The sequence below is a fragment of the Mustela putorius genome, unplaced genomic scaffold (assembly GCF_011764305.1).
Source record: "Mustela putorius furo isolate JIRA1106 unplaced genomic scaffold, ASM1176430v1.1 tig00003845_pilon_pilon_pilon, whole genome shotgun sequence".
Lineage (NCBI taxonomy): Eukaryota > Metazoa > Chordata > Mammalia > Carnivora > Mustelidae > Mustela > Mustela putorius.
Window position 1 is genome coordinate 56,155,597 of NW_025421998.1, and position 27,940 is coordinate 56,183,536.

At 42.8% G+C, this 27,940-nt stretch overlaps 1 protein-coding gene across 8 annotated transcripts in view; it reads right to left on the minus strand.

Moving 5' to 3' along the window:
- The window catches only part of OSBPL3 (oxysterol binding protein like 3), a 179,290-nt gene that overhangs the window by 51,177 nt on the left and 100,173 nt on the right, over positions 1 to 27,940 (minus strand). For 4 of the 8 annotated variants that reach the window (XM_004743308.3, XM_004743310.3, XM_004743306.3 and 1 more), the window contains exons 3-10: positions 17,062 to 17,178; positions 16,847 to 16,900; positions 15,766 to 15,879; positions 12,383 to 12,550; positions 11,699 to 11,822; positions 9,649 to 9,752; positions 9,347 to 9,439; positions 8,158 to 8,314 (exon numbers count right to left, since the gene is read on the minus strand). In XM_004743308.3, the coding sequence (XP_004743365.1) occupies positions 8,158 to 8,314; positions 9,347 to 9,439; positions 9,649 to 9,752; positions 11,699 to 11,822; positions 12,383 to 12,550; positions 15,766 to 15,879; positions 16,847 to 16,900; positions 17,062 to 17,178 (931 nt within the window). Of the gene's footprint in view, positions 1 to 8,157; positions 8,315 to 9,346; positions 9,440 to 9,648; positions 9,753 to 11,698; positions 11,823 to 12,382; positions 12,551 to 15,765; positions 15,880 to 16,846; positions 16,901 to 17,061; positions 17,179 to 24,297; positions 24,377 to 24,666; positions 24,846 to 27,940 lie in introns of those variants that run through there. The other 4 variants (XM_004743312.3, XM_004743309.3, XM_045062794.1 and 1 more) reach the window with 3 other exon arrangements.

Consider the following 27,940-nt stretch of genomic DNA (forward strand, 5'->3'; position numbering starts at 1 on the left):
TTATGAGATGGTTATGGGGATTAAAGAGGACAGTGTGGGGATAGCACTTAACCCCATGGGCAGCCTATAATAAAGAATAAGTGTTACTGCCATAGTAAGAGTGATGGTGATAAAAACAACACACGAGAGTCGAAGTGGTGGGGACTGGAATGCAGGTTTTAGGAGAGTACTTCGTTCTCTTGCCAGAACGACACTTGTCAATAACAGGCATGGAAGGTACAGGGTCTGATGAATGAGGGACGGACCAGAATTTGTTTAACAGTGGAAGAGCAGCCTCAGCTGGGGAGCAAGGAGCCCCGCGATTAACACTTTACATCCCAGTAGATAGGCACCCCTAACACACACTCCGTAGGATACCCACGCCCATCTGAGTGGGTCCCGGGAGGGAACACCTTTGCACTACCATGGGTTTTTTGTTTTGTTTTGTTTTGGTCTTTTGGTATAAGTTTCCTTAATTTGCTATTACAATTGACATTAACCTTCTATGAGTTCTGGTGTCTACCGTAATGATTTGGTATCTGTATCCACTGCAAAACGATCACCACAATAAGTCTAGGGAACATCTGTCACTTTACATTGTTACAAAAGAAAAAAAAAAGTTTTTACTGTCATGTTTATTGCTTTAGATTAAGTAAATGTGGTACTCAGCTGGCTACCACTTTACCAGATCCATTCCTCTGGCCTCCAGACAGCCTGCAGTGAAGCAAAGCCTTCAGCCTGATGAGAAGATTCCATTTAAAATTGGCAGAATACACACTCCTTGGTTCAAAATGGAGAGCTGGGGTGCCTAGGAGGCTCAGTCGGTTAAGTGTCTGCCTTTGGCTCAGGTCATGATCCCAGCATCCTGGGATCGAGCCCCATGTTGGGGTCTTTGCTTGGTGGGAAGCCTGCTTCTCCCTCTCCCACTCCCCCTGCTTGTGCTCCCTCTCTTGCTGTGTCTCTGTCAAATAAATAAATAAAATCTTAAAAAAAGAAAATGGAGAACTGATTAAGACTGTGGTGGGCATAAAATAAAGAGAAAGTCATACAGTCGCGATATCTAATTTTCATGTGTAAAGTGCTTCCTAAACCACCTGACAAAGGATTGCTACCAACTGAATTTCTTAAACGACTGGTGAGGCCACTCAGAGGACAGGAAGATTGTCATTCGCAGCAGCCTGATGGCCCAGCACATGCAGAGCCATTGTGAGGGGCTGCTTGCAGGAGACTATATTTATATTAACCGCTAAAGACACAGGATCCCAGAGGTGAGGAATATTCTCTGTGGCAGAATGCTTTCTTACTAATTTCTAACATGATGTTAGAGAAAAATAAAGAAAGAACTTACAAAAACAGAGCGATCCAAATGAATGCATCACATCTATGGATAGCTGGCAACAAATGAAACCACATAGAAAGGCTTTGGTGGTGGTGCCTGGGCAGCTCAGTCAGTTAAGTGTCTGCCTTTGGGTCATGATTCCAGGGTCCTGGGATCAAGTCCCACATCAGCTTCCTTGCTCAGCGGGAATCTGCCTTTCCCTCTCCTTCTGCCCTCTCTGCTCACCCACTCACTCGCTCGCTCGCTCTGTCTCAAATAAATAAGTAAATAATCTTAAAAAGAAAGAAAGAAAGTCTTCAATGTTCAGAGCTACAAAGAACCCCAAAGATCACTAAGGCCACCCACCATATGGAATGATCAACTCTTCTCTGCCTCCAAACCTCCTTGCCTGTGATTTTGGACCATGTTTCTCAGACCATTTTCTGTCTCCTAAAGCAGTCCACTCTGCCACTAGGATCTGCTGCAGGGAAGGAAGTCCTCCTGTGCCCAAGCCAAAATTTCCCTCTGTGTCTCTTCACTGGCAAAGAGCACTACTTATTCGTTCATTCGGTGTTCAAATTTCGAAAGGCAATCATGGCATCTCTGTTTACTCATCTTTCCCAGACTGTCCTTAGCCATTTCTCAGACCCTCTCACCGTACCAAGAGAGTGGGACGCAGGTTGAGTTCTGACAGAATGGAACGTTGTACGCCCCATACAACGGACTCCTGGACCACTACCTTTCTGGTTTCCACAGGATTCCATGATATTCTTCTGTTGAGTTAGACGGCGAGAGTGCAGTTAGCATGTTTGGTACTGAAGGACACATGTACTCTTACACTACCTGAGCTCTACTGTTGAACGTGCTCCTTCTCTAGCAGTTTCTGGGAATCAAAGAGAATGAAGTCTGGGGGAAGACAGTAATGCCATGGACGCCACGTCCACAGAGGTAGTGTGGCAGAAGGGAAAGACATTTTGTAGTAAGGCAAATGCAAACCAAAATCCTACTTCTACCAATTGGTTGTCATTTAGATTTTGGACGAATTCTCGGTTTCCACATCCGTAGTTGGGGGTAATGCCCGTTATCTCATGAGTGCTTTAAGGAAACCGTGAGAAAACATATTATCATATAGTGCCCAACCCACATTAGGACTCATTACTTTTCTTTCGCTCTTTTTTTTTTTTTTTTTAAGATTTTATTTATTTGCCAGAGATAGGGAGAGAGCACAAGCAGGGGGAGCAGCAGGCAGAGGGAGAATCAGGCTCTGATTCTCCCTCTCTCCTGAGCAAGGAGTCCAACACGAGACTCAATCCTAGGACCCCGGGATCATAACCTGATTTGAAGCAGATGCTTAACTGACTGAGCCACCAAGATATCAGTTTCTTTTTAATGAAAAGCACTTTTTGCTGAATTTTCTTTTTTTTTTTTTAATATTTTATTTATTTGACAGAGAGAGATCACAAGTAAGCAGAGAGGAAGGCAGAGAGAGAGAGGAGGAAGCAGGCTCCCTGCTGAGCAGAGAGCCCGATGCGGGACTCGATCCCAGGACCCCGGGATCATGACCCGAGCCGAAGGCAGCGGCTTATCCCACTGAGCCACCCAGGTGCCCCTGCTGAATTTTCTTCGAAATGATAACATACCTAAAATATCTGGGGTGGCTTTAACTTCTGTAATCTGCTTCCTCTCATTTTCAAACCTCACAAGATATCCACGGTTTTAAAGTACTTTCTGATATTCTATCCAAATGGTTCTTTCATTTAGATACATTAGGTAATTTGATTAAATGGTCCTACTTATTTCTGGATAATTTTCATAAATGTAAGTGCTCAGTATATTTTTATGCTGGATTCTAAATTATGCTTGATAAATGATCTGGCTTTTCTTTAAATTCTGTATAGCTTCTAGCTTTTAATCTATGAAAATGATATCACTGTGATATGCTTGGCTCTTTATCCAATGCTTCCAGAAACTCAAAACACTTCAGAAAATGATCCTCCAACAATTAAAACTCAACATAGGAAAAGAATCAAAAATGAAAGAATACTAAATAATGGAATACAGTTTAATTCTGTTCTACTTTTAACCTTTTCATTTATAAATCAGGATTTCCCTGTCTGAAAATGCCTTCAGGAAAGTATCAGTAAGCCTTGTTTCTTTCCAAAGTCAAACATAAATGCCCCATTCCCAGAGGACCCTGGTCCTATCCTAGTCCTTGCTTTTCTATCCTAGAACTGCTCACCATATTCAGTCATTTCTATTTCAGCTAAGAATAGAACACTGTCTCATAAAACCTTCTTGTAACAATAAGCAACAGCATGAATTCTTTCTATTCAGAACAAAATAACCAATCACAGAAAATAGTTACAGAATTTGAGACCCAAAAGTCAGGAGAACTACTTTAGGACAATTTTTTTTTTATTTTTAAGAGAGGATTTTTTTTTTTTTTAAGGATTTTATTTATTTGACACAGAGAGAGAGAATGACAGAAAGAGAGCATGAGACAGGGGAGGTCAGAGGGAGAAGACGACTCCTTGCTGAGCAGAGATCCTGAAGCAGGACTCCATCTTGGGTCTCCAGGATCATGACCTGAGCTGAAGGCAGTTTGCTAAACCAACTGAGCCACCCAGGCACCCCATATTTTAGGACATTTAACAAATGAGGCAACTGAGGCCCAGAGAAGTTAATTGGTGAGCTAAAAATTCTACAGCTAGTCATAACAGAGTGGCCTAGAATGAATGTCTGCCTTCTGATTCAGATGGTATAGAGGGTTAGCTCCATAAAGGTTTATTATTTACTATGTTCCTGCATTATGTTTCTCAAGAACTTTAGTTCTTGGTATCAACAGCTACTGGGGAAGTGAGGGAAAGTTTTCCAAATACATTGAAAATCACTGACTTAAACAAAGCCAATAGACTTCTCTGATGCAGGACTTCTCAGGGCCTTTAATATTTACTGTTCTTGGGCAAATTCAAAGGGGACCATAGTCAGCAGGGTTTTCCAAACATTTTTAACCATGGAATTCTTTTGTTTTTAAAAGCATTTTATGGGCAAAGTGTTCTGTGAAATATATTTGGAGAAATGTAATACTTAATACATGCAATGTAAATTCCTTAATGACTTTTAAGTTTTAGTATTTTGTTCTCTGCTTACTTAAATGTGTGTCAACATATGTTCAAAGCCAGACACATGAACCAATGAGATATGCCATAAAAAGCAAATTCCATTTATAATATATAAGGACTTTTTCACCTATGATGGGTATATATAGGTTGTCTAACCTTTGATCTAATCTCCTAAAGAGCAGAGAACACAGAGGCATATAACAAATTAAAGAAAAAGTAAGTAACACAGACTATGTTACAACATCAGTGGAATTCCTACATTTAGTTCACGTTCCCTGGAATCACAGTGGATAGATTAGTCATACAGTCAAGAAAGTATCACAAAAACTGTCCTTGACCAGGTCAGGCTCAGGCAGGAAGAAAGGAAAGGTCAAGATGCTTTGAGTTTGAATGTATGGAAGTGAGCAAGCACACAAGCGTGCAGGACTGAGGACAAACCTGAGCAGTGTCTCCATCCCAAGAGGACTCCAAGTCACAGCCTGTGTGAAAGGGACTCCCAGAGACCCTTCAGTCTATGCGAGTGTACTTGAAAACCACAGCAGGGAAACACAGCCTGTTGGGCTCCCGGTGCAATTCGAGTCTGTGAGCCCACAGGGCAAAGGCTGCTGTTGTTGAGTAAGCACACCTGGACCTTTCTGGGAGCACAGATCTCGACCTCATCTAGGCGTGTGGCAGATCTGCGGCCAGCTGTTTTTTGACAAAGCCTGAAAGGCAGAGCAGCTGGCCGCAGCCATTATAGATGGTCCAGGAGGCTGAGTGCTCTGCAGGGGTAAGGCATTGGGGGATGAACTCCACATGGCAACCTCTCTCTCTGCTGAGGGAGCAGCTTCTTCCGTGATAAAATGCAGGATATCCCTGCTGTGGGATGCATTATCCTCTCATTTGTAAAAAGACAGTTCATGTTTTTTTTTTTTTTTAATTTAAAGATCCACTTATTTGGGGCACCTGGGTGGCTAAGTGGGTTAAGCCTCTGCCTTAGGCTCACGTCATGGTCTCAGGGTCCTGGGATCGAGCCACGCCTTGGGCTCTCTGCTCAGCGGGGAGCCTGCTTCCCTCTCTCTCTCTGCCTGCCTCTCTGCCTACTTGTGATCTCTCTCTCTGTCAAATAAATAAATAAAATCTTTAAAAAAAAATCCACTTATTTATTTGCACAAAAGAGAGCATGAGTGGGAGGGGCAGAGGGAGAGAGAATCTCCAGCAGACACTCCACACCGAGTGCAAGCCCAAGACAGCCTCACCACCTGAGCCAAAACCGAGAGTCCAGACGCTTAACCAACAGTGCCACCCACGTGCCCTGACAGCTCGTGCTATTGAAATGTCATGTTCTTTTTCAGGGATTTCCTCCCATAAAGCCTAAAAGGCAACACCAATTGCAGCAACTAGGACACGAGTTTGGTTGAGGTGAGGATTTGTAAAGAACATGAAAGGGTTTCTCGTACAACTGTGGGCTAACGGAAGGGAGACCTGAAAGGCTCAACAGTGTCGTGGCAGAAAAACATGGGGCCAGAGGAATAAAGCAGCAGAGCCCGTATCTTCCTTCCTTTCACTTCAAGCACTGCCCTCCCATTTACCAAAAAAAAAAAAAAAAATTAAGGCAGGGAGGGGCAGAGGGAGAGGGAAAGTTTTAAGCAGGCTCCATGCCCAACTGATGCAGGGGCTTTATCTCATGACCCTGAAATCATGACCTGAGCCAAAGTGCCAAAGTCAAGAGTAAGATGCTTAACTGAGTAAGCCACGCAGGCACCCCACTGCCTTCCCATTTAAAACTTTTAAACCCATCTGCCCCTTTAAAAAATGATAAATACATCACATTTTTTAAAAAGATAAGCAATAAGAAGATAACAAGCCTTTGCAAGTCCAGTCTCCATCATTAAAATGTCGGTGTAGATCTTCCCAGACTGTTTAATACACCTCTATGTGCCAAATTTATATAGTTCATTTTTTCCGAATGGACAGGATCCTACCTATACATTGTTTACTCAACGTATTTTTACTCAACGGTGTGTTGTGAACATCTTTCTGTGTCTGTAAAAGTAGCCCTGTGTAAGGGCGGTGAGACACCAGACGCTGGGCCAGGAGGACTGGATTCAAGTGTCAGTGGGTCACTTCCTACCATTTTCTTACTCAGGAAGCTCTTCAGCTTCTTCGAGCCACAGCTTTCTTATCTGTGCAATGAAGATTACAATACTATCTGCTCCACATGCTGCCGCTGGAGTGAAATGAAACAGTGCATGTAAAGTACTTAGTGAATACCCGACCTCAGAGCTGTGTGCTCCATATGTATATTCCTGTGCTGTTGACTCTTCTATCACATAATTATATTACATTAAAAAATCCAATTTCCCTATTTGACATTTAGGTTATTTCCATTAAAAAAATAGTTTCTGCTCTGAAATTACTATAGATTCACAGGAAGTTGCAAAAACAGTACAGAGAGGTGCTGGGTACCCTATAGCTCATTTCTCACTGTGGTGACATCTTACAGAACTATGCTACATTATCCACACCTGGAAACTGACCTTGGCCACCTCTGTAGTTCGCCCGCAGATGTCACCAGTTTTATGTGCTCTCATTGTGTCTATGTGTGTAAATACACATCAATGCAATTTTATCACACGTGTAGATTCATGGAACCACCACCACAATCAGGATACAGAACCTTCCATTACCATCAAGATCCCTCTTGCTACCCCTTCATGATCACAGCCGTATTTTCTCTCTTTCCCTGAGCTCTGGCAACCACGAATCTCTATTCCTATCATCTTATCACTTCAAAAGTGTTAATACATGGAAACATACACTACACAACCTTTAGAAACCAGCTATTTTCCCTCATCATAATGTCCTCAAGATCCCCCCAGGCAGCTATGCATACACATCATTATTTGGTCCTTTTTGCTGTTAAGCTGTATTCCATTGTAAGGACGTCCTATAGTTTGTGTAACCGTGTACCTGTTGAAGGACATTTGCGTTGTTCCGATCTTCAGCTAATACAAATAAATACAAATAAAGCTGCTCTGAACATGGACATCTAAGTTTTTGTATAGACTTCAGTTTACATTTCTCTGGAATAAATGGCCAGGAATGTGAATGTTGATTTATATGGTAAATGATGTTTAATTTTATATAAAGCTGCCAAACCACTGTCCAGAGTGGCTGTACCATCCTGCATTGCCACCAGCAACAGGTGAGAGACCCAGTTTCTCCATGTCCTCACCAGCATTTGCATCTTTTTGGAGCTAAAATAGGGGTATGGTAATATTTCATCCTGGCTTTAACTTGCAGTTTCCTAATGGCTAATGATATTGAACATCTATGTCTAATTTTTGATATGATAAACAATGCTATAAGAGATCTCTTTATTTGGATAAATTCTAAAGTAATTTCTATGAATGAATTCTTCAAAATGGAATTGCTAGATAGGCAGATTTTTTTTTTTTTAAGCTCGAAACATAATGTCATATCGCTCTCCAGAAAAGCACCAATCCATACCGCCACCAGCAGCATGTGAGTTAAAGAATACTGAATGCTCTCACTCTTTCCCTTAGGGGCTTAAAAAAGAAACTTCCTGTCAATACACTCCCTAGTACAGGGAAATAAAATAAAAATTAGATTGCCCCAAATCCTACTAGAGCAGAAGATGAACCAACTAAGATCCCCTCTCCAAGGACATCCCATATCCAGACATGCCTCTGACATTTTCATCAAACACATCCAGAAGAAAGAAAACTCATTTACCTTTATGGGCAATATGACACAGGTCTTCTTGCATTTTAGAAAACTCTGACGAGGTTTCAGAGCCATCAGAGTAATTTTTCTCTTCTCCAAAATCTAATGTTGACAAATTAGGATTGGAGGAATGCAGTCTTACTGGGCCAGAGAAAGGTTTGGGGACCTGAAGTGACACCAAAGGGAGACATTCCTTCTTAGATGCAAGAGGCTTAGAATATTTACTTGGTACTAAAATTGGAATTTTGTAGAAGAACATTTTATAGGTAAATCTTTCTACCGAGTGATAACTTAAAAGAAAATAAATGAAAACCCAGGAAAGCACTTTCTCTAGCAACTTGCTCTGGCTTCTTGCAAAATAAAAATGGGTGAGAAATCACATATTCTTTTGCAAATGATTGAACCATTAAAGCTCTAGGTTGGAAATGACAGCTAAAGCTGCCACACTCTTTCTCATTTCTGTTCAATTCCTTCCTCCTGGCAATAGCCATCCAGTACCTAGGTTGTGAACCGTGGCTAGGTTTTAGAATGTTTCCTTAATTTGCATCCGGTGCTTCCAAAAAGCTAACTTCTCACATGTCTGTACACAAATCACTCTTCACTTTGAAAGTACTGACGTTCAACCCATAAAGTGCTTTGAACCAAAGAACATACATGAGTATAGACAATGACTTATCCATTAAATCTCTGATTCATGTGACCTTAACAATGTCCCCATTTAATATGCAATGGCTGAGATGCAAATCTTAGCCTCTGGCTTAGCTGTGCACTCAGGAAATTGGCAGCTAGTGTAACACAGTGAAACTCTGATGGGGGTCTGGGGGGTTGGACACAGAGGCAAAAGAGAGTCTGCACAATGTCCCATTTCCAGAGACTCCAATGGGCTCAGAGGGATGATGAATCCCCTGACTGGCCACAGGAGAGGTGGGACAAAGCACACATGCAAGCAGGGAAGAGGGCAGGTGGGTTTGGCATTAAAGAAGGGGAAACCTAAGTCCAAGAAAGGGCCCAACTCCTTCCATCCTCATGCCATTTCCCCTTACCCAATTCCATTACATGCTTATTGTAGCAACCAGAAAATCGAAGTGATTGAATTTCTCTCTGCACAGGCTATTAGCGAGCAAGACTGCAGAAAATCCCATCGGAGTCCCCGCAGCCCCCAGCATGCGGCCCGGAGAGCAGGGGAAGCAGCGGTTACCTGCAGCGTTCCTGTAGTGTCTTTGCCAATAGCTCTGGACCGCCACCTCCTGTGAGATCTTTTTTCCTTTTTGGGACTTTCAAAAGCTGTACCCTTTGTTTCAAAACAGGAGAGAGAGCACAGAAAATAAGGCCTCCCAGACCGAAGAGGGAAAACTGCACAGCAAAGTGACCACCTCCGTCCCCTCGAATGTGGCGGAAGCAACCAAGACCGGACAACGTCCCACTGTTAGCTCGAGGCTGAGGAGGAGAGAGGGAAGCAGAAAAACACCACAGTGCAAACAGCAGAGGGATCTGGCTGACCTGGATGGCATTGATGGCAGGCGCCGAATACGTCCGGTGCAGGACGTCCATACTCTGCAGGAGCTGGCTCATTTCCACCAGGTATGTGTGGCAGTGCGCCAGGTCTGTGGGACAAAAGCAAAAAGAAGATTCATAAGCCCTCATCCTGGCACCCAGGCTGCCCTATGCTCGTGCCAGATACTTCTTAAATTTCTCTCTACTACTTGACTTATATCTGTATGGAGACGAAATCTTACTTCTTCCTTTCTTACAGAAGAGGCAGTGCACAGCTATGGTGATGGTCATAGATTTGAAGAACAAGACTGCCTTGGTTTGAACACTTCCTGAACTCTGAATCTTGGGTGAATTATATCACTTCTGTGCCTCAGTGTCCTCATCTGGGAAAGGGAGAGAATTATACACCCCTTCATAGGGTAATTGTGAGCTGACATAGGTCAGCATGCTTTTGGAGTGCTGGTACCCTGGTCAGCAGCAAGTAAATCAGCTCCCATCATTAGCATCATTATGTCCAATATTGCAATAACAGGGTGTCATTCTTTGCTTCTGAGGACTCCAGACAAGTAAATGAATGAAAAAAAATGAAGGTTGTACTGGTCTCCAAGGATACCTGTCAATCAGGGACCCACATGAGATAGTGGTGATTGTCTGCACATTGACCTGAGAGGAACTAAGAGTTCTCACACCAGTTTCTTGGTCCCTAACTCAAAAGACAGTCCTTAATTTGCTGTTTGTTGGATGATGGTGGCCGTTTCCACTGAGAAATCAAGACCCAAAGGCTCTCAGACTTTGGCCTCATCGGAATCAGCTGGGGGGCGCCTGGGGGGCTCAGTGGGTTGAAGCCTCTGCCTTTGGCTGGGGTCATGGTCCCGGGGTCCTGGGATTGAGCCCCTCATTGGGGGGGGGGTCTCTGCTCAGCAGGGGGCCTGCTTCTCCCTCTCTCTTTGTCTGCCTCTCTGCCTACTTTTGATCTCGCTCTGTCAAATAAATAAATAAAATTAAAAAAAAAAAAAAAGAATCAGCTGAAGAACTGATTAAACCACAGATCCTTGAGATCCGCCCACAGTTTCTGATTCCGACTGAGAATTCGCACTTCAGATAAGTTTGCTAGCCAGGCCCGTGCTGCTGGCCCAGAGATGACACTTCAAGGAATACCTGTGCCAAAAATGTCACTCAGTGAAGCTCCTGAGTGACGTTTACTGGGAGGGCAAATCTTATAAGACCCCACATGTGATAGTATCTGCATTCAACAGAGAAAATGCACTTTTCAAGACCTGGCATCTTTCTCTTATCATGGTTCTCAATCATGGCTTTGCTTTAAAATCCACAGGGAAAATTCTTTAAATTCCTTATGTCTGACTCCCTTCTGGAGATAATTAAGTCAGAACATCCCCAATCCCACTGGTGACTTGTTTTGTTTTTTAGTTCCCTGTGTGGTTCTTAGCTCATTAGGGTTGAGAACACTGAGCTTCCTTATGGAAGAGTTCTCAATCCTGAGTCCTTATCAGAGTCATTTGGGAAACTGCAGAAAATCAGTGATGCCAGGGCCCAAGTGCAGACCAAATTAAAGATTCTTCTGGAGAGTGGGTATTCTTGCCTTTCAAATGCTCTTCTGGTGATTGTGTGTGCAACTAGGGGAGAGAACTCCTATTCGTGGGGATCTCCATTTGGTTCACCCACTCACCGTGAGCCATGACTCCCAATCCTGGATGTACACAGAGTCAGTTTGGGTACTTAAAAACAATAACATCGACAACAACCAGAGAGCTGCACAGAGCCCACCCATGGAGACAGCGATTTAGTAGGTCCTCATGGAAATCAGACGTGGGTACTTAAAGAATATGAAAGGAAACCTGTCTGCATGCACAGCCAGGTGAAGATGGGAAGCTCTGCAGGGAGAGTATCGTTTGGTCATCACCTGTGCAAACTCAGTGAGCAAGCTCTGAGAGGAAATGTAGACTAGTGACAGGAAAATTCACCCGAGGTGTGAATACTCAACGAGTGCCATCTGAGAGCCATGACAGAAAGAAGCAGAGGTTTCAAGTCACTTTACCTTTGGAGCATTTTTCCATGTCCTCTGAAGACTGCAACCATAATGGAACTCGCGTCTCACCAGCACAAGAAAATGATAAATTGCTTCCGGTTTGAATCGAGTTCTGCTTTGATATACTGCTACGCTGTTCCACAGATGACAAAAGCACATTATAAATGAAAACAAAGCCCCATGGGGACACGTTAGGATAAAGAACAACAGAGTGAGCTGGTTGCTAACAGAAGCCATTGACTTATAATGGGAAAGAAGCTTCTAGAAAGCAATCCACTAGCGACCCCCAAGCTCTGGCTATCACCTCAGCCTGGCCATACCATGCTCTCATGCCTGGGGCTGCAGTCCTGAATTTCTTCTTCAGTCAAATGATAATCATACCCAAATTATGATACAAATGTTGAGAAATTTCATAATCCTATACGGCTATTAACATGCATACTTCATTTTACAAGCAGAGAAGAAAACCTAAGTCAGAATGGTCAAGGGAGAGCTGGAGACACCATTAAATTCCTCCCTGTGTTTTTTCAGTTACTGTCACAGTGACAACAGATGCTCCTCTGGCCCTAGTTCTGAGCAGCTGGGCAAAGAGATTCTTTCCCACGAGCCCTTCCTCCTCAGAGAGTCCCCAGTGGGGACTCTCTTGCACGAAGTCACCACCTTCTTCTTGATTCATTATTGGCAAACTCTTACCTTCCTACTTGATATGGAGTCCAAGACCCCAGACGCTGAGTCTGTGACAGTGGATCCGGGGAAATAATGATTAACCTCATGTGGAAACATGGCGATTTCATTCTGACGATACATTCTGTGGTGGCGGAGTTTGGATACCCACTCATCAAAGATTTCTTCTGACTTGACCTAAATTGATTAAAAAGAAAAAAACAAGAGTGTCACTCACTGAAAGAAACAATTTCTTCATTAAATTGAGATGCCCTCTCTTTACATGTTGATCCGTGTAGAAATGTAGAAATATGAGTTTATTGATTTAGTTTAAATTTATGTGGAATTATAGGAATACGTTTGAGAAGGAAATGGAGAATAAAAATGGTCTTCATAAGCTTCACTTAGGTTCTCAATGAAAGGGTCCAATTGTCATGCTATTATTGAGAAAGCAAAACATTACCACTTAAATTAAACAACAAATAAACTAGAATTCATGTTGATCTGTCTCAAAATATTCCCAAATTCACTTGTCCCCACTTCCATTCTTACTGAAAATATTAGCACCATGTTTCTTTTTAAACTCTTCTATAATTCAAACTTTTCAGATCAATCTTCTCTGAACTGGAATGAATTTGTAAATTCTTTTTTTTTTTTAAAGATTTTATTTATTTATTTGACAGGCAGAGATCACAAGGAGGCAGAGAGGCAGGCAGAGAGAGAGAGAGAGGGAAGCAGGCTCCCCGCTGAGCAGAGAACCCGATGTGGGACTCGATCCCAGGACCCTGAGATCATGACCTGAGCCGAAGGCGGCGGCTTAACCCACTGAGCCACCCAGGCACCCTGAATTTGTAAATTCTTCCCAAAATATTTAACCTTGTTAATATTCTCTGACAAAGAACACATTGGTGAGGAATGTGAAGGTTTTTTTTTTTTTTAAACACATTTCCCCTGTACTTGGAAATAGAAAAAAAAAATGCGAAAAACTATTATTGGACATTTCCAAGATTTTTCAAACACACCTACACAAACAGCTAGCTACTCTCTCCATAAATGAGTATCTGTGTCTTCTTTGCAGGAAGAATAATGTTTATAACTAGCAACTTTTATTATAAAGTAATTAGAATGTTCATAAAAGTACTAGAAAGAATGTAACAAGCACCTACGCACTGGATCTTTCTTCACAGTCCATGTTTTGTGTGTACGAGGGTGTACTAATATTTTCAAAGTGGAAAACTATAGATACCTATATACTGGAATAGAGTTTCCTGAAGTGGCAACTTAAAATCACCCAACATGATGCATGGTAGGTTATCTTCCAAGAAGCAAACTCCAGGTCAATCTGTTCAAATCTTTCCTATCATCACTGCTGAGAGCAAAGATGTCTGTAGCCATCACTCACTCATTTAGGATATGGTAGGTCAGCTCTTAGGTATGTTGTGTTGGTTAGAAGGACATGCAGGACCTAAACTGCCCCCCTTACCAGGTGCTACTGAATATTTCATTTACAGGAAAAAGCAACACCAACTGGCAGACATCTATTTATTCTCCCTAAATTATGTCTTTGAAATGTATTTCACTTCCCAGAAACGCTTATGGCAGGAACTTCACAGAAATCTGACACCACCCTTTGCACTGATCTGCTCTCAGAGACCCTTAAAAATCAGCGCCCAGAACATTCGTCTTCACTCATTTTTTTAAATTGGTTAAGTGAGGTAGAAGAATCAAAGCACTTTATTAAATAGCTGTCCGGCATTCTGTTCCAACCCCACCAGCAGATATAGGACCGTGGGTGGACAGCCACTTAACCCTTCGGCTGCCCAGATTACTCATCTAGAAAATAAGATAATGGGATTGGGCGGCCGCCACTTAAAAGCTGCCTGACTGAGGCAACTAACAAGGACCCTCAGACAATAGCTCGCACCTACATGAACACTCACAGCTCACTTTCAATCAAATGAACAAGAAACACGAACGGAACTTAGAGTAAATCAACACAGAGAAATACTAAACTGTTTGTCATGGTATTAGCACACAATGTTATTTTAAGCACTCGGGTTCTTCCAAACCTAGAAATGAATAATTACTTTTATTCTATTATGTGAAATAGTGGATGAACCTGACCATGTCAAGACAGAACTAAGTAGGGGTCATTGAAAATACATGGAGACACAAGTGACACTCTTCTAGAGGAGACTAATCAACCTTTGAGACAGGGGGTGGGAGAGTGGGCTGTTTTATCTTTTTTTTTTTTTTTGGCAATTTTTTGACTATTATAACTTAAAGGGGTTTGTTACCAACATCTAGTGGGGAGAGGCTAGGGATACCCCTCAATACCCTCTGATGCACAGGACAGACCCCACAGCCAAGAATTCTCCAGCCCACTACATCAGTAGCGCCAAGGGTGAGAATCCCTGCTTTGCTCAGGCCTTAGGCTAGGTAGCAGCATGACTGACCACATGTATGTATTAGGCATATACCTGTGTAATCACCACACAGGTCCTATGAGGAGAGCAGGGGCATCCTAAGACATGGAGCTCACCATCTCGTGCTCATTTTCCCAACCCCCAACCCCCACGCTCATTATTCCAAGTAATTTGCTCAAAGTAAGAAAAAAGTTTTAAAATCCTCTCAATTAACTCCTCAGGTTCTGGTCCCCTCTAATAATTATACACAAAAACTAAAGTGCTTGAGCTTACAGCAGGCTGGGCATCACGCCAAGTTTCCTCCATGCAGCAGTACAACATGGGCACTATAATAATTCCCATTCTGGGGAAGGATGGTGAGAAAACGGAGACTTTCAGGATTAAAAAACTTGCCAAAGGCCAATAGCCTGTAAGTAGCCAGGTCAAGATCTGAACCAGATGTGGACCTCTGGACCCTACCACTTAGCAGGGGAGAGGGCAGAAGGGACGAGTGAGGCACTTTCAGAGGTACTAACTGGAAGCCCATACTTTAGGAGGAAAGTTCCCGACACTCACTGTACTATGAGAATTTTATTGGAATCCCTATAAAATTAGCTAAAGCGGTAAATACTGTGTTGCAGGGAACCTACTTTAACCCATGGTACATGGTTCTTCACTAAAGGCGCTACAGTCTAGGGGAAGGAGGAGTTATTTGGAAACATGACAATTTTAGTAATTACTGACTGGTGTCATAATCATGGTATGTGTGGGCCGTGGTCCCTACGGGGTGGGCAACGAGGATGCTAACCCTCTGGCAGCCTGTGAGACGGTCCATCCAAATATCAATAGTGTCTGTTAGAAATAACTTTGGTAATGAAGATCTTCTACACGTTGGTTGGATCTTTTGAAATTAAAAAAGGGCATTACCAATTAGCACTGTTAACTACAATCCCTTTGCAACCGAAAGAAACCATGGGACAGAAGATCACGCCAGGGAAGCAGCCTCACCTTCAGATGGTAGATGTGCTCCTCGGTATCCAGATCTATGCATTTTGATGACTTTTTCACGGACATCACCGAGAGCCCAACATCGATGCAGCCGTGCAGCTTCTCTCTCTCGATCTGCAGAGGCGTGAGAAGAGGGCCAGTTGAGGTGCAGGGTGTTAAAAACAGTAGTAACATCCCTGACGCTCCTCTAGCCTCCCCTTCACATCCACGAATACAAACATAATAACGATGACTTACCAAGCAGTTAGTGTGAACGGGTACTGAATTAAGTGCTGTGCATGCATTACCTGTTTGAGTCTATTAAGCAACAAGTGCTTTCTTCACACAGCCAGTGAGTAAGGAAGCAAGGGAGGAAGTCCATGGATGGACCCCCATGGCGATGAATTCACCTGCTACCTGCACTGACTTCCCCAGAATTAGTTCCCAGTCTCTAAATTCATCTGGAAGTGATTTAAGAAGGGGAGTAAGGGTGGGAGGCTAAGACAAGCCATTGCGTCAGGACTTATGTCGGGTTTTCTACAGGCAACCGGAGGACATGAGCTCTAGGAGGCGAGGGAAGCAAGAAGGGATGAGGGATGTGCCAGGGAAGAGGAGGACCCGCACAAGGGACAGGACGAACAGTCATTCCAGCCCTTGTAGGCTGTGTCCCTCATGTTAATGCAACAGGGAACTTCCTATCCCCTTCATCAAGGGCCTTCTTCACCAAACCCCTCGGTCACTGTAACTGTGGGAGTGATACCTGTCCTATGTTTTATTCCTGTTAGCTTCCTGGGAAAATGTCTTTTCCCACCAGAGGACCCCTCAACCCAACCCTAAGACCTGAACAGACCCCTGGATACCCACTGGGGTGTTGAGAGGAGTCCTCCATCTAGACTTGATGGGCAAACTGAGCCCACCCAGAACCCAGGGCTGGGACAGTGGGAAGCTGGCACCTCTGGTCCATGCGAAGGAACGATTACCCCCTATGGTTTCCAGTTCAGAGAAATGCAATCCCCCAATGTGTACAATCTCATCCATAGGCTGACAACAATGAGCACTTCAGAATTCTTTAATAACATATTCGATTAAGGAGAAGACTTACATCAGTTTGGCTCTTGGCATATTTCAAGATTCCTTTGTCCAGATAGAAAAATCTCTGTAGGGAAGAAAAGGGTAATTCACTAAGGCATCCCATTTAAACATGCACCCTTCCCTTGGTCCCAATGTTCAACTTCAAATTACATATACACTATACACGCCTACAAACTGTGTACTGAGTGGGTGCAAATAAAGATGAGTCCAAGGCCAATGTCTTACCTTGTGCCAACCTTTCAAGGGCCATTTCCTCTTTTTCAGCAAAAATCCTTTCTGAATGGCTGGCTCCTGGGTGTAGCTCATCTCTCCTCTCAGCCCTTCCACCACTTCCCAGCTGTCCTGTTCCAATAAAACAGTCGTGCTAAATGGCTACCTTCAAAACCAGTAACAACATTTAGAAGCTACTTTATCCTATTGGTAAATCCATCCGAGATGGTGAGATTGGCTGGGCTTGCTGGGGGGAAGAAGTTAAACTTTAATTTTCAAACAGGTCCTGGACCTCATGAATTTAATGCTATAATTTAATGGCATCAAATTTGATTTTTTTTTTTTTCCCAAAAGCCCTCTCCTAGAAAGGAATATTTTTCTCTCTTTCGTGCTGAAACACGGTTCACGGTAAAGCTTTTACTGGAAGTTCTATTTTTGTTCCCTTTTACATCATCACACAGTTACTGCTTGCTCACCGCTAGACTTCAGTCTGAATTTTAACCAAAGGCTACAGCCATCAGGTGGGAATATAGGAAAATTGGCTTAAGTACTGGCTGAAAAGTAGGAGACTGAATGCAAGCTGGTAAACATGACAACTTGGTCAAAATAATGAGTCAGTTGCAAGGTAATTGTTTCAAATTCTAGCTATTTAAGTACTGGAAATCCCGAAGCATTAAAAAGGTGCTTTTGAAACAAGTATTTTCATCTTTTTTCAGAAATGTCTGCCACATCCTTCTTCCGTTTCAAAAACATTTGTTTGGAAAGCAATTATTGCTCTACTGAGCTGCTTGTAATTTTGAAGAGGTACAATGTTATTACATTGTTATTACAATGAATCCTCTGTTGTTGACTAGGTAGCGTCAACTCATTGACTGAGAAGGATTTAAAAAACACTAAAAATTCTGAAAATTTATTTTAAGTGTATGAAAATGCACAAATCATTGCAAAATTGCCCTAAGATAGGCCAAAGTCGGCAATATCCATTTTAGAGGCCAAGATAATGCATTTTTATCTTACTAATGGATTAATATACATGAAAAGCACAAATCTTAAAAGTACGACCTGATGAATTTATACATCTATACCATCAGTAACTACCATCCAGATCAGAGAGAAACATTTCCAACACATAATTAAGTTTTGACAAACATGTCCTTCCCCACCCCTCCAATGTTTTTGAGATATTACTGGCATATAACATATACAAGTTTAAAGTATACAATGGGATGATTTGATACCACTCCTCTCAGCACCTCCCCCCTTCACTACCCCGTTTTTGTGTGGTGATAACACTTAAGATCTACTTTCTTCACAATGTCCCAAGAATATAATAAGGCATATACTCACCATACTGTACATTAGATCCCCCAGAACTTACTTAACTTAGAGCTGGGTGATTGCACAATTTCACTAGCATTTCACCAATCCCACCCCTGCCCACTCCTAGGAGACACCATTCCACTCTCTCTTTCCTGGAGTTCAGTTTTTATAGATTCTGCATATAAATGACAACATATGGTATTTGTTTTTCTCTGATTTATTTCACTTTGCCTAATGCACTCGGTGTCCATCCATGTTGCTGCAAAAGACAGGATTTCCTTCTTTTTTATGGCTGGATGATATTCCCTTTTGTATGTGTATCACATTTTCTTTATCCATTCATCCACGGATGGACACTTAGGTTGTTTCCTTGTCTTGGCTACCGTGAATAAAGTTTCAATGAACGTGGGGTGCAGATATCTCTCCATGAGACAAACATGTCCTTTTCGCCAAGAGTTCATATTGACTAAAGTGCTCTTAGTCAAATGTCCAGACTACAGGTGAGGGTTACAGGTAGAGGCCAGAGGAATTGGGAGATGGACAGTAGTAAGTCTGGACCAGCACCAGGGAGCAGAAGCAATTTGATTCAAGCCACTGGAAACAGTCTAATGGAAGGGCATGGAACCAGAGGGGTCTGGGGTCTCCTGGCTCAGTTTCTGTGTTGTCCTCAAGTTCAATACCTGAGAAACACGTGGTATCGAGAATACCTCTCTACTTTAGCAACTGAACTCTATGACAATCCTGGCAGATCTGCCTTCTATCTGATTTTACCTTTACCTTTTTACCTTTACTGTGAATATAGTTAAAGGCACATTCTACACTTCTGAAATAGTAGTAGGATCCCAAGAGCTAGAGTGGTAAAAGGAAATTCTTCTATGGAAAAAAGCAAAACTTATATTTAGTTCTTAAATTGGAGGACTTTTTCAGAAAGGCAGCAACATCAAATGAGATTTCTTTATCACATCACCAATTATTCAGTCACTTAATTACACCCAGATGATACATGGAGAATGCGCATTATTAAGGAATGAGAAGCCACACGCACATGCACACACACTCATGACCTCTGTTCACATGTATTTCAGCTTATAAAGCCATTCCTCAAAATTTAACATGTCCTACCTGCCAAAATTTTAATGAATTCTTAAGGTCAAGTTTAAAAATTCCACCACCTCCAGGAAGCCTTCTTCAAAGGAGACTACTATTTCATCTCAGAAACTTCATCCACACTCCATCTTACCTTTCCAGTGGTTTACCACTTACTTTTATATGTGAGATTTTATCATTCCTCCTAGACAACAGACTCCTTGAGGGTGCAAAGCGTCTAGTTCACTTCTGATTTCCTCACAATGCTCAATCTGTTGTCCTGAATAGTATACATCTGATTGGCTAATCAATAAACTTGGTTTTAGAATATGACTGCAAACCGATTTATGTCCTTGGAATATTTTAAGTCAGCATGCATTTGAAATGTGCCCAATATCTTTGGGCCAAATGGCTATTTACAGGTTAAATACAGCACATTCCTATCTGTGAAAGAGAGGATATGTGCCTGTTACCGTTGTTAAATTAAATGGAAATCAATGGCTCAAAAATCTTTGGGGAAGTACTCTCAGGGGATCAAGTCCTTTCCATTTGTTTAAAACACCCAAGCAGAAGGCAACATGTAGTGATAATACTAGACAATCGTGCATGTCTGCTCAAGACATTCAATTGTGCAGAATGCAAATGCCAGTGGGGATTAGATGTTAATTGCATACCTTACAAAACTGGGAAAAAAATGGAAGGAGATCATATCTATCGTTTAAAGAAAAACAAGAATTAAATTTCAAAAATGTTTCAAGGATTCATGTTAGAACTAGATCTCTCCTGAATTCTTGAGACCTAATACATTCCTGCCAATGAGCCAATGTGGAAGGCAGGGAATCAGACTGCATTTGCTAGCATTTAAAGGAAATAAGCCAGAAATGGCTTGCACTTATGCCAAACAACATATCGTCTTTTTTCCTCACTTTATTTTCTACCTGGGCTCAGAACTTAAAATGCTCACCAGGTTGGAAAAGCCAGATTTGACGTATTTAAGGAAGTGGAGACTCTGCTCGACTAAGGAAGAAAGCTCTGCAGCCAGCTCCTTTTCTGGGCTTGCCACCCAAATCCTCCCCTTCCAGCTTCCCTGTCTGCCACCATCCTTGAGTTACCCGGCTGAAACCTGAGAGCCAATGTTCTCCGTGGGGGCAGTCCTCTCCCTCGCGGGCTGCCAAGTGGTGGGGGTACTTCCAGTTGTTTCGGCTCCCCAGATCTAATGGATGGGATCCAGGGACGGTCAAAGTCCCACAGGGCCTCCATCTCAGACAATGAAAAAGTTGCCCCACTTCCCACTAAGTGCTAGTGGACTTTTTTGTAGGTGAAACCTGTTTATAATTTCTTGAGCACAGAATTTGACTCTGTTTCACATCTATACCAAAGTATTTCTGCAAGGTTTTTAGACCCTTTGACTTCTTAGTATTGCAACTACCGGGTAACTGAGGGGAGGCTCTATTTCCTTCTGTTTGGGACTTTAACAAGCATCACCCGCCGTTCTGGAGAATCGTGTCACTGAAGGCCATGTCACTTGTGGTATCTGAGTTATTAGCACAACACACCTGTATGGGTCTGCATTGGTAGCTATCATGATTTACATATAAGTATATCTGACCACATCATTATATCTTCTGGTATGATCATATGTGGACATCTATATTTTAAAATAAATACTTTAATATTAACCACTTTCTCTGAGTTTTCCTTTATGTTACAGCAAATCATTACGGTGATACTTTCAAAATTATTATTCATTATGAATTAATAATGAATTTCATTTGAGGAGAGTAAAGGGTCACTAAAATATTGGTCACAATAAAAGGATATTGTTTTGCTGGGATTAAGGATCACTGCTGAACCTGACACAGATTCTGTGAGAAGAAATGTTATGCCCTCATGGTGCAGTGAAATCATTTGGAACTGAGAGGGCTTGATTAATTTTCTTATAAGTAAGTACTGTTGGTTTCACCCTCAAAATGTTTATCTTCTCTGTCCCTTCCTCTCTGTTCCCCAGCCACTATACAGACCCAAGCTCTCATCCAACCTGGTTTCCCAAGACTTTCCACTTCCATAATCATTTATGGGGCCCCATTATGCCTGATACTCCATGCAATATACAAATGAATATAATGCAATACTTGTCTGCATTTCCACTTTGGTGGTTTATTTATATTGTTCAAGACTCCCAGAATCTTCTCTTGATCTTCTCCACCCATGCAAACCCTTCAAAATTTTAGTTCAGTTTCTCAAAGTTTCCTAAATTAGCCAACCCACATCAACTGTATATTACTGAAGTAGGGTATTATTTATTATCAATAATTATTATTGACATTATCAATATTATTATCAATACTATAAAGTAGTATTATTTATTATCAAATGACTTAGTGTCTCCTTAGTTCATGATATTTTTTCCCTACTTTTATCCTAGGACTTTGGTCTTTTCTCCTCAAAACAGTTATGGGGAAAACTCTACATTGCTTAGAACACCAGCAATGATCTATATATATATTTAAAATTTTTGCTATATATGTGATATTTATGATATATATATATATATATATATATATACACATATATATCTCTCAAATAAAATAATTCTCCCAGGTTTATTAGCTATTGGGCTTTCAACCAAGAAAATGGATAAGTTCTCAAACCAAGTAAATGGAGCTAGATAGATGGTTAACAAGGAAGTATTAAGTCGTACCCATACTTCTATACAGCCTGATATTTAAAACACAAAAGGATAGGGCCAGGAAATACTACCCAAGGGGGTCGACTAAAACAAGAACATATAAACAATAATAACATAAAATAATTGGAGAACAGTTTTTAGCTCCATAAAAGCAGGAATCTTTTCTGCCTTGCTCACTACTTAATAGGGCACAGTAGGTATGAATAAATATGTTGAACAAATACATGAAACAATAACTAAATGTATTAAGCATTAGGTATCTCCCAGGTTGTGTGCTAAACACTGTATTTACATTATGATACTTAATCCTTGCACTATCCTGTGAGGTTGGATTAGTATCCTTATTGTTGGAATGTGGAAACTTCTGGAAATTTTTGGAATGAGGAAGAGAGCATTAGATAACTTCCTTAACGTGATAAAGCCAGCAAATAGTAAAGCCACCTGACTTCAGAACCTCCATTGTTATTCATGCTGCTACGTATTATAATATAACACATATTCTGCTATAATTTTAATATATAAAAACTGATGATGAACCGGAGTAAATGCCAAGCAGCAGCCAAGATCCTGAAGCAGTCTGAAGGAGTTAGGCAACACTGCCCTACGGGTAGAGACAAGCAAGGTCTGGGGTCCTGCTCAGAGCTACCATGTTTCCTATTCTGCAGTCCCACTGAACAAGGGCAGGAAATTAGCCTGTGCGTTTTAACACTGCCAACTCTTGGCTAGTTCGCTTTTTTGTATTTGGAATGTCTGCCCCATCTACTTCTCAACCTGCGAGTTCTTATTTGCCCCAAACCTTCTCCTTGGGGCACAAAGTCTCTCCCTCATCAGCACCTCCACAAACCTCACAAATGAGTCTCTCTGAGCCAGAACATGGTTGCATGAGACCAGGAACAAAGTCCTCTATGAAGTAATCTCACTACTGGGGACGTATGGGGCCTGAATAAAATACTCACTGAATGAACGAGTTTGAGGAGCCAAGGGGGTATGATAAGGGCCCAGCAGAGTCCTCAGGATGAGGGATTTTAATCAGGTGTGCTGGAACGGGGGTGAACTGGTACTCAGGACAGAAAAAAGCAAAGATGCTGGCTTCTCTGGGCTCAAGGGACCAGGCGTCCCAAAGGAGCTGTTTCTGTTCCACACACCTGGTGACCAGGAATTAGAACATGCACCTTGAGCCGAATGTCCTAGGATACAGGACAGGGTGGCCTTGGACTCCCGGGGAAGATCGAGGCCCTGCTGACTTAGCCCAGCACGGCTGGGCTGATGTCGTGTCCTGAGGCTGTTGGGCCGAAAGCCCACAATGAGTATCAGATGGAGAGAGAAATGTGACAGGGGCTGGGGAAAGTGGCTTCCTAAGGTCTTCGCTTCAGTTTAACTGAAGACAGTCTGGCACTGTCGTCCGGCATTAAATTCAGTCTGTTTTACTGAATGTCAAAAGAGTGCCAAATATAGAAAGCTGCTTTGTGGTTGGAAAGGCAACTAAGCATTTATCTGTGCTCATGAGCTGGCACAGTTCATTTCCATATTGCTGAGTGCACGAGTTGAAGCGTCCCTCCCTGACCCCCCCGCCCGGCACAGCTGTTTCCACAGTGTACGTCTCCTCTGCGACTTTCAAATGCTGGATTCTCGGCGCTGTCCTTGCAGTGATGTCAGAAATAGAAAGTGACTTAAAACTTCCATTCTTCCTGCAGCTGAAGAGTGTTAGGGAAGAAGTTTTGTGGCTGCCTCTCCCTATCTGGCATGACTGGGGAGTGGGTTGCTCTAGATTATTTAATCGGCTTCTCAGGTTTTTAAAATTCACAAGGAAACAATACCCAGCATTAGATCACATGGAGCATAACTTAACAAGTTTAATGATTTTAAAGGAATTTCTGATTTTTTTAAAAGATGTTATTTATTTGTGAGAGAGAGAGAGCATGATGGGGGGTAGGGCACAGAGGGACAAGCAGAGCCCCCAGCTGAGCATGGAGCCCAATGCAGGGCTTGGTCCCAGGACATTGAGATCATGACCTGAAAGAATCCAGAAGTTTAACTAACTGAGCCACCCAGGAGCAATACTTACCACCAAGAGCACCCAAGGCAAATACTTGTCAATAGATTTCCAGTTACTATAAGGACAGCTTTAAATGATGCCAGACAGATTCCGTACTTACATCCAATCACAGAGTTGTTAATTGTTACTTCTTGTCCAATTGTTTATTCCTCAACTAAAATTTCTGAGCACCAGCAGGCCTGAGAGCAATAACAATTGAAAGAACACATTAGGGGCTCCCGGGTGGCTCAGTCATTAAGCGTCTGCCTTTGGCTCAGGTCATGATCCCAGCATTGTGGGCTTGCTTCAGGCTCCCTGTTCAGGGAGGAAGCCTGCTTCTCCTTCTCCCACTCCCGCTTGTGTTCCCACTCTCGCTGTCTCTCTGTCAAATACATAAATAAAATCTTAAAAAAAGAAGAAGAAGAAGAACAAATCCGTTGGGGGCATGGTGTGTGTGATCTAATGCAGTGCTTCTCAATCTGTAACATACATGCTGATTACTGAAGATCTTGTCAGAACGCAGATGTCAGTCGAGCAGCTCTGGGGCGAGGTCTGCGCTTTGGCACCTTCCCAGGTGCGGCCACTGCTGCTGGACCACAGGCCCACTTAGAGCAGCCACACTCTAAGAGACCAGGCTGTCTTGAAGAACTCGGTTTTACTTGATAGGCTCTGAAAGGCAAACCAGGACTAATGGGTAAGAATTATATGGCCCTGGATCCCAGTGCTGATGAAGGACCGATCACCCGATTATTTAATAATTAACGCTATGAACAATAACAAAAACAACATGGGCCCCTCTATGGCCAGTTTCCTCATCACTGGAGAGCTCCATCGGAAGCTAGCAGATGGGGATTCCGAGACCAGGAAGGTGCTCAGGATAAATGAGCCACAAAATCCCTTCCAAATCTTATTTCACAAATTCGTATCATAGAAAATGGGCACGAAGTCTCTGTTATGCAGGATGAGTAAGTTCTAGAAATCACCTGTACAACATTATGCCAAAAGTTACCGATACTGTATTGTGAATGTAAAAGCTTGTTAAAAGAGGGTATCTCTGGGGTGCCTGGGTGGTTCGGTGGGTTAACCGTCTGCCTTTGGCACAGGTCATGATCCTGGTGACCTGTGATCAGCCCTGTGGCAGGCTTCCTGCTCAGCAGTGGGCCTGCTTCTCTCTTTCCACCCCTACCCCCCTGCTTGTGCTCTCCCTCTCTCTCTTTCAAATGAATAAAGTCTTTAAAAAAAATAAAAAATAAAATAAAATATTGGCTGATAAAGTCTCCTAAAAGCGAACCAAAAAACCAATAGCATTAGCTTCTATCTAGTAACCTCAGGTACAGTCTCTGATGTAAGGATCTAAGTGAGAAGACTGAAGAAAAAAGGAAGGCTGAGCAGGGAAGAGCCCACCCAGACTGGCTACATGGGGCCTAGAGTCATGACCTGCCAAGGGCCATATCTTTCCTCTCCCTTCCCACCCAGACACACAGCTCCCCCACCCATGCCTAGGCAGGGAGGCAAACATCCAGAGGCCTTAGTCCTCAAAAAGTACTAAGTCTTAATTCCTGGGGTTGTCACAGACCAAAACACTAGTGCCTTAATGACTTGGAGAATGGGAGAGTATGCGCTCAGTCTTGGGGGTGAGTGCTTGCACGGGATGTCAGGGAGAGAAAAGGAGGGTCACTGGCCGTAGACACCGACAAGGAGGAGAAAAAAGCCAGGGCTGTGTCAGCTCCGTTGCTAATTCCACCTGAGATCCAAATAAGAGAAAAATGTTTTCCAATTGTGTTAACCACAGATGGGTTTATAATTAAAGTAGTATTAATAAAAATAAACTTTAGCTGTTCATATAATGATGATTTCAACCCTATTGAGCACTCAGCAGTTATGGCTGTAATGACATCTGTACTTTTTTAAGGATCTTCGAATATATTTGTGGGTTGTGAATTTTGCTAAAAATCCCCCTAAAGGTACACAAGCCCTTCAAGGCTGTGGACAGCATCTTTCATGCACTCTGTTCTCTGTGATGCTCTTCTCTGGCAAGAGGGCCTCTCGAGAGCTGCACCTACTGTTAAAGATGGAGACACCAAACCTACAAATGTCACTGGGCTCAGGCTGTGCAGCCCATCATCTACAACTGCTTGATGGTCTGTGTGTCTCCAATGACTGTAATGAAGGTGCACAGAGTCTGGCCAACAGCACCCACTGTGAAGTGGCGGCCCCATTTGTGGTCTGCAGATGGCACACAGAACCTCTCTGCCCAACGCCCACTCTGACAAGATCACCCACGACGATACTAGAGGCCACCCAAGACCACCTGCTGCCCTGCCAGTCCGGCTCCTTGCCGCCGGGCACTGCTCTCCCCACAGCACAATCAGTCTGTCTCACGTTCCCGCGCTTGACAGGCGCGTGTGTTAGCCAGTGAGGACAGGGTAACTCTGCGCTCAAGAGACTCAAGAGTCTCTTCCAGGTTTATTTAGTTTTCTGGGTACAGAAGGAATGATTAGGTTTCCCTTGCAGAGTCATGGAGTCATTCTTTTAAACCTCAGAGTTTGTAAGAGAATGTGAAATCATCTCCCCGGCTCCTTCCATTGAGAGATGAGGAAGCTATGAGAAATAATTTGTGTAGGACCACGAAGATGAGTGAAGGACTTCTGAGGACTCCGACCTAGTGCCCTTCCCACTACCTTTTCTAAGAATTCTCTCACTGTCACAGGGGCAGTTAGTCTCATGGAAGAGCCCCCAGGCTCACTCTCCACACAGGGGCAGGTGCATGTGATATAAGAGAAATTCTCCCATGCAGACTCTTCTGTAAAGGGAACTCAGTCAGAGGCACAAAGTGGGGACATTCTCTTGCACTCTTTGTTGTATACCTTCCAGCACCATTTTAATATTTTACTTTACTACCTTTTCATTAAAAAAAAAAAATCATACTGTAGGGATGCCTGGGTGGCTTAGTTGGTGAAGCATCTGCTTTCGGCTCAGGTCATGATCCAGGGATCCTAGGATCAAACCCCTCACCCAGATTCCCTGCTCAGCGGGGAGACTTCTCCCTTTGCCTACCACTTCTCCTACTTGTGCTCTCTCTCTTTGACAAATAAATAAAATCTTAAAAAAAAAATCATACTGTCTTTGGCATATCATAGAGTTCTGCCCTTCAGTGTCTGAGCCTGGAGAGAACCGCAGACTCTTTGTGTTCAGACATCACACATCTGCTCTCCAATTACAGGGCACACAACTCCTGAAGAAAACCCTCTTCGTTGCTGGATGGCGCTAGCTGATAACGGTGTTCTCTCTGGTGAGGGTGCTCAAAACTGTGGTTTTTTTTTTTTCCCCCAGAGCTAATTGAAAATTGCAATCAAAGTAGAGACACATTCTGGCTAACTGATGTACATATAATTAGAATCATAGGAGTAGGTACCAGAATAGGCTCTAAGACCATTTCTGCATTATTCTCGTCCCTATATCCTGTCTCTGATCCAAATCATCAGCGATTTCCTCCTCAGTCTGTACAAGAATAACGTTCTCATAATGAGAACCCAGTGACTGGATAACATCCCGGGGAGCCTTGCGAATCGAAGAAGGAATGACTTATGTGTTACAGAAGTTAGAGTCTGGTTCGTAACTGGCCTTCCATTTAATAAGGCAGGCTCTACCCAGAGGTCTGAGGCTTAGCACCAGATACTGGAGATGGAAAGATGGAAAACCCAGGGCTGGCTTCTAAGAAGTTAGCATATATTAAAAATAAAGAGATACGAGGCTGAAGACTG